Below are 20,795 nucleotides of genomic sequence, written 5' to 3' on the forward strand. Positions count from 1 at the left end.
GTTCCAATACCATATTTACAATGTGCATGACAGAGGTAGATACACCACATGGCCAAAAGTATGTGGACACCTGCTCATCGAATATCTCATTCCAAAATCATGGACATTAATATGGAGTTGTTCCCCCCCATTGCTTCTATAACAGCCTCCACTCTTCTGGGAAGGCTTTCCACTAGATGTTGGAACATTGCTGCAGGGAATTGCTTCCATTCAGCCACAAGAGTGTTAGTGAGGTCGGTCACTGATGTTGGGCGATTAGGCCTGGCACAAAGTCGGCGATCCAATTCATCCCAAAGGTGTTCGATGAGGTTGAAGTCAGGGCTCTGTGCAGGCCAGTCAAGTTCTTCCACATCGATCTCAAAAAAACATTTCTGTACGGACCTCGCTTTGTGCACGGGGGAATTGTCATGCTGAAACAGGAAAGGGCCTTCCCCAAACTATTGCCACAAAGTTGGAAGCACAGAATCGTCTAGAATATCATTGTTTGCTGTAGCATTAAGATTTCTCTTCACTGGAACTAAGGGGCCTAGCCTGAACGATGAAAAACAGACCCAGACCATTATTCCTCCTCCACCAAACGTTACAGTTGGCACTATGCATTGGGGCAGGTTGCATTCTCCTGGCATCTGCCAAACCCAGATTAGTCTGTTGGACTGCCAGATGGTGATGCGTGACTCATCACTCCAGAGAACGCATTTCCACTGCTCCAGAGTCCAATGGCGGCGAGCTTCATATCACTCCAGCCGTTTGGCATTGTGCATTTAGCAGTCTTAGCATAGAAACTGGTCAGGAGCCTGTTGGTGTCAGAACTGATGCACCGGGACCACTTGCCGTGCGGAAGCAGAGAGAACAGTCTATGGCTTGGGTGGTTTTAGTCTTTTATGATTTTCCGGGCATTCCTATCACACCGCCTGATGTAAAGGTCCTGGATGGCAGGTAGCTCAGCCCCAGTGATGTACAGGGCTGTCTGCGCCACCCTTTGTAGCACCATGTAATCGAGGGTGGTGCTGTTGCCATACCAAGCAGTGATGCCGCCACCACACTGCCAGGTCACTGACCTGTCTCATCATCACAGGTGATCAGGCCTACCACTGTCGTTTCGTCAGCAAACTTGATGATGGTGTTAGATTCGTGCATGGCCCACAGTCGTGGGTGAACAGGGAGTACAGGAGGGGACTAAACACACACCCCTGTGGGGCCCCCGTGTGGAGGGTCAGTGTGGCGGAGGGGATGTTGCCTACCCTCACTACCAGTTGCAGAGGGAGGTGTTCAGTCCCAGGGTCCTGTGCTTAGTGATGAGCTTGGAGAGCACGATGGTGTTGAACCCTGAGCTGTAGTCAATGACAACATTTTCACATAGGTATTCCTCTCATACAGGTCGGAGGGCAGTGGGAGTGCAATTGAGATTGCGTTTTCTATGGATCTGTGGGGCGGTATGCAAATTAGAGTGGGTCTAGGGTGTCTGTGATGATTGAGTTGATGTGTACCATATCTAGCCTCTCAAAGCACTTCAGGATTACAGATGTGAGTATTACAGCGCGGTAGTCATTGTGGCATGAAGCCTTAGAGTCTTAAGACATGTGGGGATTACAGACTGGGACAAGGAGAGGTTGAAAATGACGGCCAGCTGACTGCCAGGTGATCTGCGCATACTCTGAAAACCCGCCATGGAACTCCGTCCGGCCTCACGGCTTTGCGAGTGTTGACCTGATTAAAGACCTTACACACGTTGGCCTCGGCCAGCAAGATCATCCAGTCCTCTGGTTCGGTGAGGGCCCGCACGCACGGTATGGTGTTGTTATTGTCGAAGCGTGCATAAAATGCGTTAAGTTGGTCTGGTAGAGAGGCAGCATTGGGCAGATCATGGCTGGGTCTTCCTTTGTAATCCGTAATGGACTACCCTGCCACGTTTTGGAGCCTGTGCTTTAGTTTAGCGCCAACCTCTGTGTTAATCCAGGGCTTTTGATTGGGGAAGCAGCGAACCTTCACTGTGGGGACAATGTCGCCGATGAATTTCTTTATGAAGCCAGTGACGGAGGTGTTTAACTAGTCAATGTTATCGGCGGAGTCTTGGAACATATTCCAATCAGTGCTAGCAAAGCAGTCCGGTAGCATAATCTCTGATTCTGATGACCATTTCTCAACAGAGAGAGTCACAGGTACTTCTTGTTTGAGCTTCTGCTTGTAAACAGGAAACAGGAGTATGGAGTCATGATCTCATTTTCAGAAAGGTGGACGAGGGAGGGCCTTGTATGCTTGCTTGTGGGGTAGAGTAACAGTGGTCTAGGACTCTATCGCCCCTAGTGGTGAAGGAGACATGTTGCTGGAAGTTGGGCATCAGGTGTGTTAAAGACACAGAATTAAAATTGCTGGTGACTTATGCAGTGCCTTCAGAAAGTATTCACACCCCTTGACTTTGTCATTATGGGGTAATGTATGTAGATGGGTGAATTTTTGTTTTATTTCATCCATTTTACATTCAGGTTGTAACACAACAAAATGTGGAATAAGTCAAAGGGTGTGAATACTTTCTGAAGGCACTGTATAAGTCACCTGCAATTTTAATTCTGTGTGTTACAGCCTGAATTCAAAATGGATTAAATAAAACAAAAATTCACCCATCTACACACAATACCCCCTAATGACAAAGTGAAAACATGTTTTTATAATTTTTTGTAAATGTATTGAAAATGAAATATAGAAATATCAAATTTACATAAGTATTCACCCCCCTGAGTCAATACATGTTAGAATCACCTTAGGCTGTGATTACAGCTGTGTCTTTCTGGGTAAATCTCTAAGAGCTTTGTATTGTACAATATTTGCATATTATCCTTTTAAAAATTATTCAAGCTCTGTCAAGTTGGTTGTTGATCATTGCTAGACAACCATTTTCAAGTCTTGCCATAGATTTTCAAGCCGATTTAAGTTAAAACTGTAACTAGGCCACTCAGGGACATTCAATGTCGTCTTCCTAAGCAACTCCAATGTAGATTTGGCCTTGTGTTTTAGGTTATTGGCCTACTGAATTCATCTCCCAGTCTCCGGTGGAAAGCAGACTGAACCAGGTTTTCCTCTAGGATTTTGCCTGTGCTTCGCTGTATTCTGTTTCTTTTTATCCTAAAGAACTCCCTATTCGTTGCCGATGACAAGCATACCCATAACATGATGCATCCACCACCTGCTTGAAAATATGAAGAATGGTACTCAGTGATGTGTTGTGTTGTATTTGCCCCAAACATAATGCTTTGGAATGAAGTTAATTTCTTTGCTACATTTTTTTGCAGTTTTCCTTTAGTGCCTTGTTGCAAACAGGATGCATGTTTTGGTATATTTTTTATCTGTACAGGCTTCCTTCTTTTCACTCTGTCATTTAGGTTAGTATTGTGGAGTAACTACAATGTTGTTGATCCATCCAGAGTTTTTTCCTATCACAGCCATTAAACTCTGTAACTGTTTTAAAGTCACCATTGGCCTCATGGTGAAATCCCTGAGAGGTTTCCTTCCTCTATGGCAACTGAGTTAAGAAGGATGCCTGTATCTCTGTAGTGACTGGGTGTATTGATACACCACCCAAGTGTAATTAATAACTTCACCATGCTAAAATTTCTAAAAACATAATTCCACTTTGACATTATGGGGTATTGTGTGTAGGCCAGAAACAAAACAATCTCTATTTAATCCATTTGAAATTCAGGCTGTAACACAACAAAATGTGGAAAAAGTCACTGAACTTTTGCAGTGTCTTACATGAAGATTTACAGTATCTTACATGAAGATTTACAGTGTCTTACATGAAGATTTACAGTATCTTACATGAAGATTTACAGTGTCTTACGTGAAGATTTACAGTGTCTTACGTGAAGATTTACAGTGTCTTACATGAAGACACTGTAAAACTGAACTGGCCAGTGTCAACGTGACTGAACAGTAAAAACAGAGAATCTTTAGAATCCATTTGTGATCCATTTGACAAGACTTATGCTAATATCTTCAATTTATTCTGTTTTTCATCCCAAGCAAAATATCAAACCAATGATAGAACACAGGGCATTTTACAAAACAGGACTTTGTGAGTTCATACACTACTGCCAACATACTGTAACTCTTTCTCTGTTTCTACCTGTAAAGTCACGGGACACAACCATTTGGTGTCATACAAGTAATGGATGAAGATACACTACCCCTAACTGCCTAGCCAGCTGGGCCCTCATAGAACATACAGTAGAAGGCGTGTCTTGTAGAGAGAGACACACACATTCCACAGTCTCCAGCTGGCAGTCAGTCAAGGGTGGTGAAAGTCACACATTATTTATCAGTGTAATTCTAGCTAACACAAGTGGTAACACCCTGGCTTTGGGTACACTGCAATACTGAACAGTACTGAGTGAGAGACATTCATATCCTGTTACAGTAACTAAAACGTACAGTATGTCAACAATTAGCAATCTGTTTCTCAAAGACGAAAATCCATATGCCTATAGCTATGAGGGGATAAGTGTGTAAAAACATCACTGGTTACTGCGAGTGCCTATTAAATAACCCCAAAAAGAACAACTTTATTTTTCAAATATCCATACCACTAGCTTTCTACAATGTGGGAAACAAAAGCTATATTTGACACATCAGTATTTGGGTGGTAACCCTTAACCCAGTATACAAATAAAACATGATGTTATATTCCATAAGCAGAGGAGGAGAGGGGAGGGCCGTTTAGCAGCCTCAACATGACCAGACTTCAGAGGATTCACCAGCAGAGGGAGACAACAGATAATAGTAAACCCTCTCAGGTCCACTCGCTCAGGGGACCAAGAGAGAGCTAACGCCAACGTGAATCAACTCGCTCTTTTACAAACAAAGACACGCATAGGCACCACCAATATACAATCTCTTCCACCTATGGTCGCCTACAACAGACAGGTATACCATGCTAGATAGACAGATGATGAAAGGGTATGAGACCAGCTCACAGACACAGTGTTTGAGGGTTTTAGTCTGGCTTTTACCATAAGCCTGGGATCAAACAACACACCCTGCTTATTTCAGAGACGAGCGTTGCTGTCTCTATTTTAGGGAATCAGTATAGTCGTATCCCTAACCTGAAGATTTACTACTACTATAAGACTAGTAATAACACCTCACTAAATGTGTGGTTTTGAAACAAAACATTTTTGGAACTTCATTGGTAAAACTAGGTGAAAGCGATTGTCCTCAGCCATGATGTGATAGACAAACAAATCGTGTGATGGCTCCATTTCTACATTTTAAACCAGGGTGGACTAGTACTGCCCCTGACCTACACCACATTCAATAGGGTTAAGCCTGAAACACTGTGTTTTATAAGTAAAGCTACTAAAACACAGAGATAGTCTTGACATCAAGCGTCTGGGCTGTCCGGTATTTAGGAGCAGAGGGGTTTGTGTGTTTTTAAGGATGAGACATCAAGCCATTTTTTTCCTTCTCTCAGCCAACATGATAATGACAGGTTTCACAGACAGCAGGGTGCAGATCCCTGTCTGCTGCTTCTCCTTCAAAAGGAGCCGGCTGTAGACTGAGTGGGCCTGGAGCCTGCCAAATTACAGTGTGATCCTCCTGCACTTCCCTGTCCCTCTCCCTCTCCTCTCTCTGTCTATCCTTCTCTCACCTTCCACCATTTCCCCTTTCTCTCTCTCCCTCCCTCACTTGTCATGTCCCTTTTCTCTGTCTCTATAATCCTCATTAGCTAGCAGTCTTGACCCTCGTTTCTCAGTCGATCTATCCCTCCTGTTCCTGTCCATTTTCTCTCCATCTTCCAGTCCTAAGAGTGATCCCAGCATCCTATGAAATGACCGGGTTCACCTCTGTTAGAAATATTCTAGACTGAAACCCCCCCTGAGGACTTATCATAAGAATCCTGTTAGAGGCTCAATTTCAGAATGACAGGCTAGTAGCCAATCTGTCCTCAGCTAAATCACACATACTACCCACACTGGATTTGCCTGACTGTGTGATAAAATGTCAGAGTTTGCCTCGGGCATTTCAAACCGTCGTCTTCCTGTCTACTTTTCATGCGTCTTGATAACATCTATAGAGCCCATATTACATTATTTGTGGTGGTGAACAGTGGAGGTCCCTACACTATCTAGTTCATTGCTGCTCCATCCCTCCTCTCTAGCTCATTCCCTCTCTTCCCCCATCTTGCTCATCCTTGCTTTCTCCATATCTAGCTCATCCCCTCTTTCCCTGTCTGCCTCATCCAACACTTACCCCCCCATATACTCTCCTCCCTCCCCCTCTCCATCATCCCCCATCTACCTCTTCTCACACCCCCTCCCCTCTCTCCTCTCCCTCTCCTCCTTTTCCGCTCCAGAACTGTCGGATGGCGTTAGTTCCTTTCACGCTCATCGCCTGTAGGAATAACAGCCGTGAACCTCGCCGAACAGCGCCATTCTCCTGCTCCAGTTAGCTCTCCACTCAGCACAGCCTGCCTGCCTCGCAAATACCAACATTATTCATGTTGTGGCCCTTACACAACATAGCCCACTAAAGGGCAAAGTTAAGCAGACACGAATCGTGAAGAGGAAGAGGTCATGAACGGAAGAGGTCATGTTCTTGACCTAAAAAAATGTAATGTATATTGTATAATTGAGCCTTGATTATTATTAGATAGTGTCACCAACTGTAGCATGGCCCTTTTACTAAAGTAAAGAAAACAGTGTAAGAATGAAGGAGCCATCCATTTACGTCGTCCTATGAAGCCTACATATACAATGATATAAAAGTGGATCAATATGGAGTAAAATGTTTGTTGAAACATTTTTTTTTGTTGTAAACTGCATAGTAGTTTTTACTGTGCCAGTACCAGGAGACCATACAGCTTTTTTCTATGACATAGCCTGTGCATGACATTGAAATAATCCTGCATGTCTGCGGCTCTTGTGAGGACAGTTTTGCACCATAGGGAGGGTCCAAACCAATGGCAGTGTAATTACCAGTTTGACAAGCTATTCCAGACAAATAAGCAAAACTCTGAACGGAGAAAAGTTTCTCATCACTCAGTCCTTCCTTCCTTCCCGAGCCTGGCGTAGAGGGCTTAGGCTAATCACAGCAGATTAGTGGGAGCTCTGATGGATGCTACGCTACGCTAGCCTGTTAATCATCTATGTGATGATAACCATGAATCATCTTAGAATTATTAGCAATATATTTCTTTTCCCAATAACAGTTAGATGAAATGACCACAGTAGGCCTATATCAGCAAATATCACAGTTTTGCCTCATTGAGGTCCGTTCGCCTCTGTTTCATCAATGTCACAGTCATGTCTCTGTGTTGATACAGTATGTATAAGCTCTACATATTGAGTGAGGGTTAGGCGACCTGCACAAGCGCTTTAGAGTTGCTGTGATCTCCAGAGAGCCCTGTGATTTAGCTGTGAAATGACAGAGCTCCTGCCTCTTAATGGGTGGGGAGCTAATGACACACTGCCCCAGGCTAACATGACTATTAGTCCAGCCGGGGCTACAGGAAGGGACAACAACACAATTCTGTCATTACACCCTGGCTGGCTGGAAAATATCTCTAATCAGGTGGGCATGGGCACAGGCTTCATCCAAGCCAGGATGGTCCAACTGGTTTCAGTCCCCCCCCTCCCCCCCCTTTCCTCGGTGGTGGCGCACCCCTGACTGGACGTCCCAGACCCAGTCACATTCCTGTGTGCAGCATGTGGAAGGGAGGAATGTAAAAAACCTCCATGCCTGGTTGGTAGGCTATCCCCAAGTCTGTATTACTGTGATAATCAGACAGACTCAACTTTACAGGCACATAAAAAAAACTAAAAACCTAGCTAACTGTCTGAAGTGAACTGACTGACTGAGTTACACAATGACCTGAGAGACAGCAACACCTGTCCTGAGCTGAGCTGACCTGACCTGAGCTGACCTGAGCTGACCTGTCCTGAGCTGACCTGTCCTGAGCTGACCTGACCTGAGCTGACCTGACCTGAGCTGACCTGTCCTGAGCTGACCTGTCCTGAGCTGACCTGAGCTGACCTGAGCTGACCTGAGCTGAGCTGAGCTGACCTGAGCTGACCTGTCCTGAGCTGACCTGTCCTGAGCTGACCTGTCCTGAGCTGAGCTGTCCTGAGCTGACCTGTCCTGAGCTGACCTGTCCTGAGCTGAGCTGTCCTGAGCTGACCTGTCCTGAGCTGACCTGTCCTGAGCTGACCTGTCCTGAGCTGACCTGTCCTGAGCTGACCTGATGTCACGTCCTGACCAGTAAAGGGGTTATTTGTTATTTGAGTTTGGTCAGGACGTGGCAGGGAGTATTTGTTTTATATGGTTCGGGGTGGTTGTGTATGTAGAGGGGTGTTAGATTTATGTATTCCGGGGTTTTTGGTTATTGTTCAATGTTAGTTTATTTCTATGTTCTGTCTAGTCGTTTGTATTTCTATGTTTTGCTAATTGGTGTTGGGCCCTTCAGTTGGAGGCAGCTGTCTATCGTTGCCTCTGATTGAAGGTCCTATAATTAGGAGTATGTTTGTTTTGGGGTTTGTGGGAGATTGTTTCTTGTATTGCTGTGTGTTGCCTACAAGACTGTTTTGTCGTCCGCTTATCGTTTTTTCGTGTTTGTTTTGGATTAATAAAAATGAGCATTCACGTACCCACTGCGCCTTGGTCCATCTATTACGACGACCATGACAGCTGACCTGACCTGACGTGAGCTGACCTGACCTGACCTGAGCAGACCTAACCTGACCTGAGCTGACCTGAGCTGGTCTGAGCTGAGCTGACCTGAGCTGAGCAGACCTAACCTGACCTGAGCTGACCTGAGCTGGTCTGAGCTGACCTGAGCTGACCTGAGCTGAGCTGACCTGAGCTAACCTGAGCTGACCTGAGCTAACCTGAGCTAACCTGAGCTGAGCTAACCTGAGCTGAGCTGACCTGTCCTGGGCTGACCTGTCCTGAGCTGACCTGACCTGAGCTGAGCTGACCTGACCTGAGCTGACCTGAGCTAACCTGAGCTGACCTGAGCTAACCTGACCTAAGCTGACCTGACCTAAGCTGACCTGACCTGAGCTGACCTGTCCTGAGCTGACCTGTCCTGAGCAGACCTAACCTGACCTGAGCTGACCTGAGCTGACCTGAGCTGAGCTGACCTGAGCTAACCTGAGCTGAGCTGACCTGACCTAAGCTGACCTGAGCTGACCTGAGCTGACCTGACCTGACCTGACCGGAGCTGAGCCCTGACCTGAGCTGACCTGCTGTTTGCTCTGACTCACTCAGAGAGAAACTATGGTGGGGTTTACTTTACCAGATGGGAGCTTTATCTGAAGAGGTGCAGGACATGAATCCTGGCAGTTGCTAACGCGGGTATTATCGTTATCATATACTTTCCCTGTGTTCAGTGACTGAACATGGTTAGAATGGAGGTTCAGGATGATTCCTTGTGAAAATAGATTCAATTAAAAACAAAGTGTTTGTGCCACTTACCAAGATTACTGTCATTCATTCCATCTGTAAAACAAACAGAGAAACAGAACACATATTAATACACAGTAATTAGTATCAACACCATTCAACTCAAATACAAAGAATCACTCTGCCTTTTTCATAGCTTCACAAAAATCTATAGTCTTTCTTGCCAAGACCCATATTCATTTTCATTAATATTCAGTCAAGCATCTTCTGGCCCCCAATCCCAGCTGATGGGCCATGTTGTGTCTAGCTGTCATGCACAGCGTACCACCCGGCCTCTTGGGCAGACAGGCTGGGCCTGTACGGTCTGAGAGCACAGGTATGTAGGCATACACAAGACATAGGTATGCTAAGTCTTGGAACATTCAGGAAACTCGAAAGCACAAATTAGTAATATGTGTTCTTGCTCTTTACACGTTCCAATGGAGACGTATCGAAAACTTAGATCACATGAACACAGACTACAGGGGATCAGGGGGAAATATAACACAGGAAAGACAGTGTATAGAGGAATTTACTAAGAAAAAGGATATAGGCCACGCTACAAATAATCTACAGTGCATTCGGAAAGTATTCAGACCCCTTCACCTTTTCCACATTTTGTTACGTTACAGCCTTACTCTAAAATGTATTAAATTGTTTTTTTTTCCTTCATCAATCTACACACAATACCCCATAATGACAAAGCAAAAACAGTTTTTTTGACATTTTTGCAAATGTATTCAAAATAAAAAATGAAATACCTCATTTACATAAGAATTCAGACCCTTTGCTATGAGACTCAGGTGCATCCTGTTTCCATTGATCATCCTTAAGATGTTTCAACAACTTGATTGGAGTCCACATGTGGTAAATTCAATTGATTGGACAGGATTTGGAAAGGCACACACCTGTCAGAAGACACATGTCAGTTGAATGCATTCCGTTGTACAGCAAAAACCAAGCCATGAGGTCGAAGGAACTGTCTGTAGAACTCCGAGACAGGATTGTGTCGAGGCACAGATCTGGGGAAGGGTACCAAAAATGTATGCAGCTTTGAAGGTCCCCAAGAACACAGTGGCCTCCATCATTCTTAAATGGAAGAAGTTTGGGACCACCAAGACTCTTCCTAGAGCTGGTCGCCCGGCCAAACAGAGCAATCGGGGGAGAAGGGCCTTGGTCAGGGAGATGACCAAGAACCCGATTGTCACTCTGACAGAGCTCCAGAGTTTCTCTGTGGAGATGGGAGAATCTTCCAGAAGTACAACGATCTCTGCAGCATTCAACCAATCAGGCCTTTATGGTAGAGTGGCCAGACGGAAGCCACTCCTCAGTAAAAGGCACATGACAGCTCACTTGAAGTTTGCCAAAAGGCACCTAAAGACTGGAGTAAACCTGGCACCATCCCTACGGTGAAGCATGGCGGTGGTATCATTATGCTGTGGGGATGTTTTTCAGAGGCAGGGACTGGGAGACTAGTCAGGATCGAGAGAAAGATGAACGGAGCAAAGTACAGAGAGATCTTGAGACTTGAGGCTGTAATCGCTGCCAAAGGTGCTTCAACAAAGTACTGAGTAAAGGGTCTGAATTCTTATGTAAATGTGATATTTCCATTTTTTGGTCATTATGGGGTATTGTGTGTAGATTGATAAGGAAAACAATTAATTTAATCATTTTTAGAATAAGGCTGTACATTTCTTGGGAAAAGTGAAGGGGTCTGAATACTTTCTGAATGCACTGAACATGATAATATAATTACCATTTTATTTGTACTATAAATGTTAAAAAGTTAGCATTTGAAACAGTGGCAAGGTGGAGAGAAACAAAATGGTGCAGTTTGAGGCCATGTGGTGGAGAGTGTTGCGGGCGCTGGAGATTGGGGTGTGAGCAGGGGTGATGTTGTGGATGTTTGTATGCTTCTGTATGTTATCATTTTTATTGTAAAGTAAATCATAATAATAAACAATAAACAGTGGCAAGGTAAACAAAACCAAAGCATGGATTGCTGTCCACTGACTGCTTCCAGGGTAGGAAAGCAATATATACTTTTGTAATTTGGGTGAACTATCCATTTAATATTGAGAGGTGAAAAATGTCACCTAATAACAGTAACAGGACCATCTAGTGGTCCGAACCTGGTAATAGCAGGATGTATAAATGACTAACTTAATTGACTAATTTCTTTGAATAGGTGAAAATAACCAAATTCCCTGGGAATACATTACATGGTATGAAGAAACAATACTCCAAGCTGCAGCACCATATTACTTGTCAGACATAGAGAACGGACACTGTATATTGGTTGTTGGGTTGAGATTGGCGTGGGGTGTGGGGGATCTATGGGTGACTTTTAACATTTTTATTTATTGAATATTATATGAATCCTATAAATTATATATTAATTTCTCCGACATCAAAAACTATTTCAACAAAATAATGTTGCAGGAATGCTTATCATATGTTTCCAACTGCAGAAACCATTTTATAAAAATCTGAGAGGGTGGGTGCCATGGCTTGCTGAAATGACATGGAACGACCCAAGAGAAAGGTGAATGGTATGACAAAGAGGCTGAGCAGAGATAGTTGACTGTTATAATGACTGAGCCCATGAGCTCTGCTTGACCACCTTACTCAGGCTTGCTGCCCCTTAACCCTCTATTAGTGGTCCAGAGAAATAGTACTGACATCCTCACACTAACCACTGAAGACAGGTCAGCCTTAAAAGGCAGAAATGGTGACATCACCCACCCGAACACAGAACAACAAAATAGGCCATAGCTGTTTAGTTCTTTAGGCTACAAATTAGACTCAATATGTCACAGAGCATCAAATCACAGAGACAGGGCTATGGAAATGAATGCTGACTGCACTGACTTCCTCTCTCCTCTTCTTTATGCTTGTTTGGTTTATTCTGTTTTTGTCGGTGGGAAACAGAATTTATACAAATTTGTATCAAAGTGGAAAATAAGGGATTGGGGGAGTATCGAGTGGAATGGATGATTTATGGAAGAAGCTGTATTATAAATGGGTCCTGTTCAGCCACGAGAGAGAGAGAGAGAGAGAGAGAGAGAGAGAGAGAGAGAGAGAGGGAGAGAGAGAGAGAGAGAGAAATGGGAGTGAGAAATGGGAGTGAGAGAGAGGCAAGAAGTAGTGAGGAGTGGGACTATGTGGATGGTGAAGAGACACACTAAAAATATTTGTCATATAAATTATTCCTATCTACTTCCATTATCGCGTATCAAAGCATCAATTAATTATTCCAATGGCCTCTTGTGAACATTTGCACTGTAAGTGCAACAGCTCCTCTTCCATTCAAAGAGGCACAGGCAGAATAGGAAAACTCCTCATGATGCTGAATATGATTGATTAAATGATTAAATATTCGTTTTTTGTAAGATTCCTTTTTATTTGATTTTTGACAATACAAAACATACACATACAAACGCCAACATACAGACGCACACACACATCCACAACATCACCCCTGCCCAGACGGACCTGCTCACACCCCCATCTCGAGCACCCGCATCACTCTCCGCCTCAAACTGCACCATTTTGTTTCTCTCCGTCGCCCACGCACTTTCAACATTTAGATAATGAAGCATTTGACCTTTCTATTGTGTTAACGATGGGGGACTGGTTGATTTTCAGTTTTTAAGTATACGTTGTTTCAAGATGATTGACGAGAAAAGTATCGCTCAACCCATCTCACTGCACCCTCATGCCATGTATTGAAATATTTCATATAAACCTTGAACCATTATAAACCATATAAACCTCGAACCATATTAATTCATTACAAGATGTATTTATATTTCTGATATCAGAACACTACTTATTCCATTTTCCCCTCTCATGTGAAACAAATAACAGTTATAAAAAGATGTGGAAAAGAGAAGAGGGGGAGAGAAAGAAAGCCAGAGGAGATGAGAGTAGGGCTAGGAAAAGAATGGGAGGGATTGGAAGAAAATAAAAGAGTGGGGGTGAGTATGAAAGAGAGAACAGAGAGAAAAGGGAGTGTCCCCCCTAAAGACCTCTTTCTCAGACCTCCAGTTAGTGACTAGAGGCTAAAAATATACTCTTCATGTTGAGCCACCCGGCTTCCCCAAACCATCTCAATAATTCACAGGCTACATGAGGGGAGGATCTCTGTAACACAATGCAGTACAATAACCCCAGGAACCAACAAAGACTTCACACAATGACCAACCGTCTCATTACAAACATAAAAGTGAAGGGAATGCGTATTTCATTGGTTGGGTTGGCTTCCCTTTCTTGGGCCTCTAAATGTGCACTGTGGAAGACTCAACCACATGAAGCAAGCCCGGACAGAATATCTCCTCCCATTCTGATGTAAACCATGCAGTGACTAAATGTGTCCTGCTGAAGGGGTAAAAAATATCGGTTTGGTTCTTTTCAGCTTTGTTAAATATATATTTTTGGAGAAGGGATGTTAAGTGTGTATGCTGAGGATCAGGTATGAGCTCAGAATAAGGCAGGTATAGGGCCAGAGATAAGTCAGGTGTGGGGCCAGAGTAAGTCAGGTGTGGGGCCAGAGTAAGTCAGGTGTGGGGCTAGAGTAAGTCAGGTGTGGGGCCAGAGTAAGTCAGGTGTGGGGCCAGAAGTAAGGCAGGTATGGGGCCAGAGTAAGTCAGGTGTGGGGCCAGAAGTAAGGCAGGTATAGGGCCAGAGTAAGTCGGGTGTGGGGCCAGAGTAAGTCAGGTGTTGGGCCAGAAGTAAGGCAGGTATAGGGCAAGAGTAAGTCGGGTGTGGGGCCAGAGTAAGTCGGGTGTGGGCCCAGAACTAAGGCAGGTATAGGGCAAGAGTAAGTCAGGTGTGGGGCCAGATTAAGTCAGGTGTGGGGCCAGAAGTAAGTCAGGTGTGGGGCCAGAGTAAGTCAGATGTGGGGCCAGGAGTAAGATGGGTGTGGGGCCAGAGTAAGTCGGGTGAGGGGCCAGGAGTAAGATGGGTGTGGGGCCAGAGTAAGTCGGGTGAGGGGCCAGAGTAAGGCAGGTATAGGGCCAGAATAAGTCGGGTGTGGGGCCAGAAGTAAGTCAGGTGTGGGGCCAGAGTAAGTCAGGTCTGGGGCCAGAGTAAGTCAGGTGTGGGGCCAGAGTAAGTCAGGTGTGGGGCCAGAGTAAGTCAGGTGTGGGGCCAGAGTAAGTCAGGTGTGGGGCCAGGAGTAAGTTGGGTGTGGGGCCAGAGTAAGTCGGGTGAGGGGCCAGAGTAAGGCAGGTATAGGGCCAGAATAAGTCGGGTGTGGGGCCAGAAGTAAGTCAGGTGTGGGGCCAGAGTAAGTCAGGTCTGGGGCCAGAGTAAGTCAGGTCTGGGGCCAGAGTAAGTCAGGTGTGGGGCCAGAGTAAGTCAGGTGTGGGGCCAGAGTAAGTCAGGTGTGGGGCCAGGAGTAAGTCGGGTGTGGAGCCAGAGTAAGTCGGGTGTGGGCCAGAGTAAGTCGGGTGTGGGGCCAGAAGTAAGTCGGGTGTGGGGCCAGAAGTAAGGCAGGTATAGGGCCAGAGTAAGTCAGGTGTGGGACCAGAATAAGCCAGGTGTGGGGCCAGAGTAAGTCAGGTGTTGGGCCAGAAGTAAGGCAGGTATAGGGCCAGAGTAAGTCAGGTCTGGGGCCAGAAGTAAGGCAGGTATAGGGCTAGAGTAAGTCGGGTGTGGGGCCAAAGTAAGTCGGGTGTGGGGCCAGAGTAAGTCAGGTGTGGGGCCAGAAGTAAGTCAGGTGTTGGGCCAGAAGTAAGACAGGTATAGGGCCAGAGTAAATTGGGTGTGGGGCCAGATTAAATCAGGTGTGGGGCCAGAGTAAGTCGGGTGTGGGGCCAGAAGTAAGCCAGGTATAGGGCCAGAAAAAGTCAGGTGTGGGGCCAGAGTAAGTCAGGTGTGGGGCCAGAGTAAGTCAAGTGTTGGGCCAGAAGTAAGGCAGGTATAGGGCCAGAGTAAGTCAGGTGTGGGGCCAGAGCAAGGCAGGTGTGGGGCCAGAGTAAGTCAGGTATGGGGCCAGTGTAAGTCAGGTGTTGGGCAAGAAGTAAGGCAGGTATAGGGCCAGAGTAAGTCAGGTGTGGGGCCAGAGAAAGTCAGGTGTGGGGACAGACGTAAGTCAGGTGTGGGGCCAGAGTAAGTCAGGTGTGGGGCCAGAGTAAGTCAGGTGTGGGGCCAGAGTAAGTCAGGTGTGGGGCCAGAGTAAGTCAGGTGTGGGGCCAGAGCAAGTCAGGTGTGGGGCCAGACTAAGTCAGGTGTGGGGCCAGACTAAGTCAGGTGTGGGGCCAGACTAAGTCAGGTGTGGGGCCAGAGTAAGTCAGGTGTGGGGCCAGAGTAAGTCAGGTGTGGGGCCAGAGTAAGTCAGGTGTGGGGCCAGAGTAAGTCAGGTGTGGGGCCAGAGTAAGTCGGGTGTGGGGCCAGAAGTAAGCCAGGTATAGGGCCAGAAGTAAGTCAGGTGTGGGGCCAGAGTAAGTCAGGTGTGGGGCCAGAAGTAAGGCAGGTATAGGGCCAGAGTAAGTCAGGTGTGGGGCCAGAATAAGCCAGGTGTGGGGCCAGAGTAAGTCAGGTGTGGGGCCAGAAGTAAGTCAGGTGTGGGGCCAGAAGTAAGTCAGGTGTGGGGCCAGAAGTAAGGCAGGTATAGGGCCAGAAGTAAGTCAGGTGTTGGGCCAGAGCAAGTCAGGTGTGGGGCCAGGGTAAGTCAGGTGTGGGGCCAGAAGTAAGGCAGGTATAGGGCCAGAGTAAGTCAGGTGTGGGGCCAGACTAAGTCAGGTGTGGGGCCAGAAGTAAGGCAGGTATAGGGCCAGAGTAAGTCAGGTGTGGGGCCAGACTAAGTCATGTGTGGGGCCAGACTAAGTCAGGTGTGGGGCCAGAGTAAGTCAGGTGTGGGGCCAGAGTAAGTAAGGTGTGGGGCCAGAGTAATGCAGGTATAGGGTCAGACTAAGTCAGGTGTGGGGCCAGAGTAAGTCGGGTGTGGGGCCAGAAGTAAGCCAGGTATAGGGCCAGAAGTAAGTCAGGTGTGGGGCCAGAGTAAGTCAGGTGTGGGGCCAGAAGTAAGGCAGGTATAGGGCCAGAGTAAGTCAGGTGTGGGGCCAGAATAAGCCAGGTGTGGGGCCAGAGTAAGTCAGGTGTGGGGCCAGAAGTAAGTCAGGTGTGGGGCCAGAAGTAAGTCAGGTGTTGGGCCAGAAGTAAGGCAGGTATAGGGCCAGAGTAAGTCAGGTGTGGGGCCAGAGCAAATCAGGTGTGGGGCCAGAAGTAAGTCAGGTGTGGGGCCAGAGTAAGTCAGGTGTGGGGCCAGGGTAAGTCAGGTGTGGGGCCAGAAGTAAGGCAGGTATAGGGCCAGAGTAAGTCAGGTGTTGGGCCAGACTAAGTCATGTGTGGGGCCAGACTAAGTCAGGTGTGGGGCCAGACTAAGTCAGGTGTGGGGCCAGAGTAAGTCAGGTGTGGGGCCAGAGTAAGTAAGGTGTGGGGCCAGAGTAAGGCAGGTATAGGGTCAGACTAAGTCAGGTGTGGGGCCAGACTAAGTCAGGTGTGGGGCCAGAGTAAGTCAAGTGTGGGGCCAGAGTAAGTAAGGTGTGGGGCCAGAGTAAGGCAGGTATAGGGTCAGACTAAGTCAGGTGTGGGGCCAGACTAAGTCAGGTGTGGGGCCAGAGTAAGTCAAGTGTGGGGCCAGAGTAAGTCAGGTGTGGGGCCAGAGTAAGGCAGCTATAGGGTCAGAGTAAGTCAGGTGTGTTTTTTACTGTTGTTTTATTTCTTTACCTACCTATTGTTCACCTAATACCTTTTTTGCACTATTGGTTAGAGCCTGTAAGTAAGCATTTCACTGTAAGGTCTACACCTGTTGTATTGAGCGCACGTGACAAATAAACTTTGGTTTGATTTGTAGCCAGAGTAAGTCAGGTATAGGGCCAGAAAAGGGAATTATAGGGCCAAAGTAAGGCAGGTATGGGGCCAGAGTAAGTAAGTATGGTAGGGGTTGGATGAGTGGGGAGTGAGTACATGTCCTAGGGCAGGCCGGGCATGTATAGACACCTCTGTGAGGTCTGCAGTGTTTGGTCTGGCTCTGCTCTGTTGCACATCAACAACACCCTGCAACAGGATCTGAGGGCTAAAGGCCTGTCACCACAGCTCTTCAGGGACATCCTGTCATGGTGCTCCCCTCGGGCCCCTGGGGACGTTCAGTTACCCTGACCCCACTCGTTGGGTCCTGGAGGGTGGGGGGAGGTCCTCTCCCTGTGTCCCTGTTCACCCCACTGTGAGTGAACGCACCAGGCCAGGACTCATAGAGCAGCCCTAATCCGACACCCAACCCCAGCCAATCATAAGAAGCCAAGAGTCCAAAGTGAAGTTCAAAGAGCCGAGCAGCACACACCAACACAGGAGATCAAATGGTTGCACCACCTCAACATCCAGCCCTGCAATTTGAGCCCTGCTCCGTTTTTAACACTGTGAAGGTCGATCACTGCACTAATATCAACATCCTCCGAGATAAGTCTTCTCTTTCAACTCCCATTCCAAGAGAGGGCTAGTGACTATTACTAAATTGACTCAAAGATAGTTACCAAACAAGTGAGAAATAAGACAAAACAAGGGGTTAGATTTGGGACAAAAACTATCCAATCAAACCCTCAAAACACCAACAATTATTTAACCACTCTGGTGAAATAGTGCTGAAGTGTAAAAGGGATCTATGAAAAAGGACAGATTATGGAATGTGACTTTTACATGTTATACACTACATGACCAAAAGAATGTAGACACTTGCTCGTCGAACATCTCATTCCAAAATCATGGGCATTAATATGGAGTTAGTTCCCCCTTTGCTGCTATAACAGCCTCCACTCTTCTGGGAAGGCTTTCTAGTAGATGTTGGAACATTGCTGTGGGGACTTGCTTCCATTCAGCCACAGGAACATTAGTGAGGTCAGTCACAGATGTTGGGCGATTAGGGCTGGCACGAAGTCGGTGTTCCAATTCATCCCAATGGTGTTCGATAGGGTTGAGGTCAGGGTTCTGTGCAGGCCAGTAAAGTTCTTCCACACCGATCGCAAAAAAAAAAACATTTCTGCATGGACCTCGCGTTGTGCACGGGGGCATTGTCATGTTGAAACAGGAAAGGGCCTTCCCCAAACTGTTGCAACAAAGTTGGAATCACAGAATCATCTAGAATGTCATTGTATGCTGTAGCGTTAAGATTTACCTTCACTGGAACTAAGGGGCCTAGCTTGAACCATGAAAAACAGCCCCACAGCATTATTCCTCCTCCACCAAACTCTACAGTTGGCACTATGCATTGGGGCAGGTAGTGTTCTCCTGGCAACCGCCAAACCCAGATTCGTTCATCAGACTGCCAGATGGTGAGGCGAGATTCATCACTCCAGAGAACGCGTTTCCACTACTCCAAACCCATTTCATGAAGCTCCGATGAACGGTTCTTGTGCTGAAGTTGCTTCCAGAGGCAGTTTGGAACTCAGTAGTGAGTGTTGCAACCGAGGACAGACGATTTTTACACGAGCCGTAGTTGTTCCTAGACGTTTCCACTTCACAATAACAGCACTTACCGTTGACCGGTGCAGCTCCAGCAGGGCAGAAATTTGACGAACTGACTTGTTGGAAAGGTGGCATCCTATGATGGTGCCACATTGAAAGTCACTGAGCTCTTCAGTAAGAGCATTCTACTGCCAATGTTTGTCTATGAAGATTGCATGGCTATGTGCTCGATTTTACACACCTGTCAGCAATGGGTGTGGCTGAAATAGCCAACTCCACTAATTTGAAGGGGTGTCCACATACTTTTGTATATATAGTGTATTTGGAAATGCATTCCTATAATTATGTGCTCATTTTTATGCTGGCCTCTTTGGATTTACAATAACACACATTAATGACACTTACTGGAAATGAGGGAAACGTTTTCATTTAAACAAGGTAGAAGATAGTTTTATATTATTTCTCACGAGGGTTTTTAATGCCACTGCAATTATAACAGATGGCCTTATCAGTGCTGCCTCAAATACTTGATGGAGTTTGCCATCACACAATGAATGGAAAATATACTTCAAAGGCCAGAAGCATCTAATCTCCTCCACTCTCTCTACACGCTGCACATTGACTATGATAATAAGAGCCTGCCTTTCTGACGTTCTTAGGGATCTCAACCAAGTCTCTCTCTCTCTCGTTGTACTGCGGTGTGAGAGAATCTCTGCAACAGTGGTACTGCATATCTGTTGAACACATCCCACACTTATGTAAAAGCCCTATTTTACAACGTTAAACACACACACACACACGCGCGAGCGCGCCTGCACTGCCACAACTGACAGCCCAGTGACCTAGTTTCCCCCATGGCCCAGGAAGAGCAGGCATGACTCTCTCAGATCTGCTGTGGTCAGAAAACCCTGCTGGGACCATCCATTCAGATGGCCAATGAATACACAGAGGACACGTCCACTATTTGAACCTCAACAGAGACGTACTGCACCTTTCCCTGAAACACACAACTCAGTGTGATGCAACATGGGCAATGTGTGATCCAGCAGCACTCTCTAACCCATATCCCCACATCCACAAAAAAAATGCTTTGATGTATCAAAGAGGACATGGTGTACAGAGCATCCCCATAAAACATGAGACTGTGTGTTCGTGTGTGTGTTCATTAGGAGTGTGTGTGTGTTCATTGGGAATGTGTGTGTGTGTGTATAGGGCCGGACGATACCAAATCAAATCAAACGTTATTAGTCACATGCGCCGAATACAACAGTGAAATGCTTACTTACAAGCCCCTAACCAACAATGCCATTTAAAAATACAAATAAGAATAACAAATAAAAGGAACAGTAATTAAAGAGCAGCAGTAAAATAACAATAGCGAGACTGTATACAGGAGGTACCGGTACAGAGTCAATGTGCGGGGTCACCGATTAGTTGAGGTAATTGAGGTAATATGTACATGTAGGTAGAGTTATTAAAGTGACTACTACCAGTATTGCGATACTAGTTAGTATCGTGACAAGGAAACTTCTTTAGGAAAACAGTCCTAATGTTGGAAGGAAACATCATCATGTCGTCTTCCAGAATTGCATGTATTTATTTTCCAAGCTAAAGCACACAATATAGATATATATTTTTTTAACCCCCTTTTTTCTCCCCAATTTTGTGGTATCCAATTGGTAGTAGTTACAGTCTTGTCTCATCGCTGCAACTCCCGTACACACTCGGGAGAGGCGAAGGTCGAGAGCCATGCGTCCTCCGAAACACAACCCAACCAAGCAGCACTGCTTCTTGACACAATGCCCATCCAACCCGGAAGCCAGCCGCACCAATGTGTCGGAGGAAACACCGTACACCTGGCGACCTGGTCAGCGTGCACTGCGCTCGGCCCGCCA

General features: G+C 46.3%; 1 protein-coding gene across 1 annotated transcript in view; it reads right to left on the bottom strand.

Annotated features, from left to right (window-relative positions):
* Positions 1-20,795, bottom strand: part of LOC115199932 (nuclear receptor subfamily 6 group A member 1-A) — a 107,353-nt gene that overhangs the window by 42,544 nt on the left and 44,014 nt on the right. The window contains exon 3 of the mRNA XM_029762490.1: positions 9,469-9,492. Coding sequence (XP_029618350.1) covers positions 9,469-9,492 — 24 coding nt within the window. The remainder of the gene's footprint in view (positions 1-9,468; positions 9,493-20,795) is intronic.

The sequence above is a fragment of the Salmo trutta genome, chromosome 9, assembly GCF_901001165.1.
Source record: "Salmo trutta chromosome 9, fSalTru1.1, whole genome shotgun sequence".
Lineage (NCBI taxonomy): Eukaryota > Metazoa > Chordata > Actinopteri > Salmoniformes > Salmonidae > Salmo > Salmo trutta.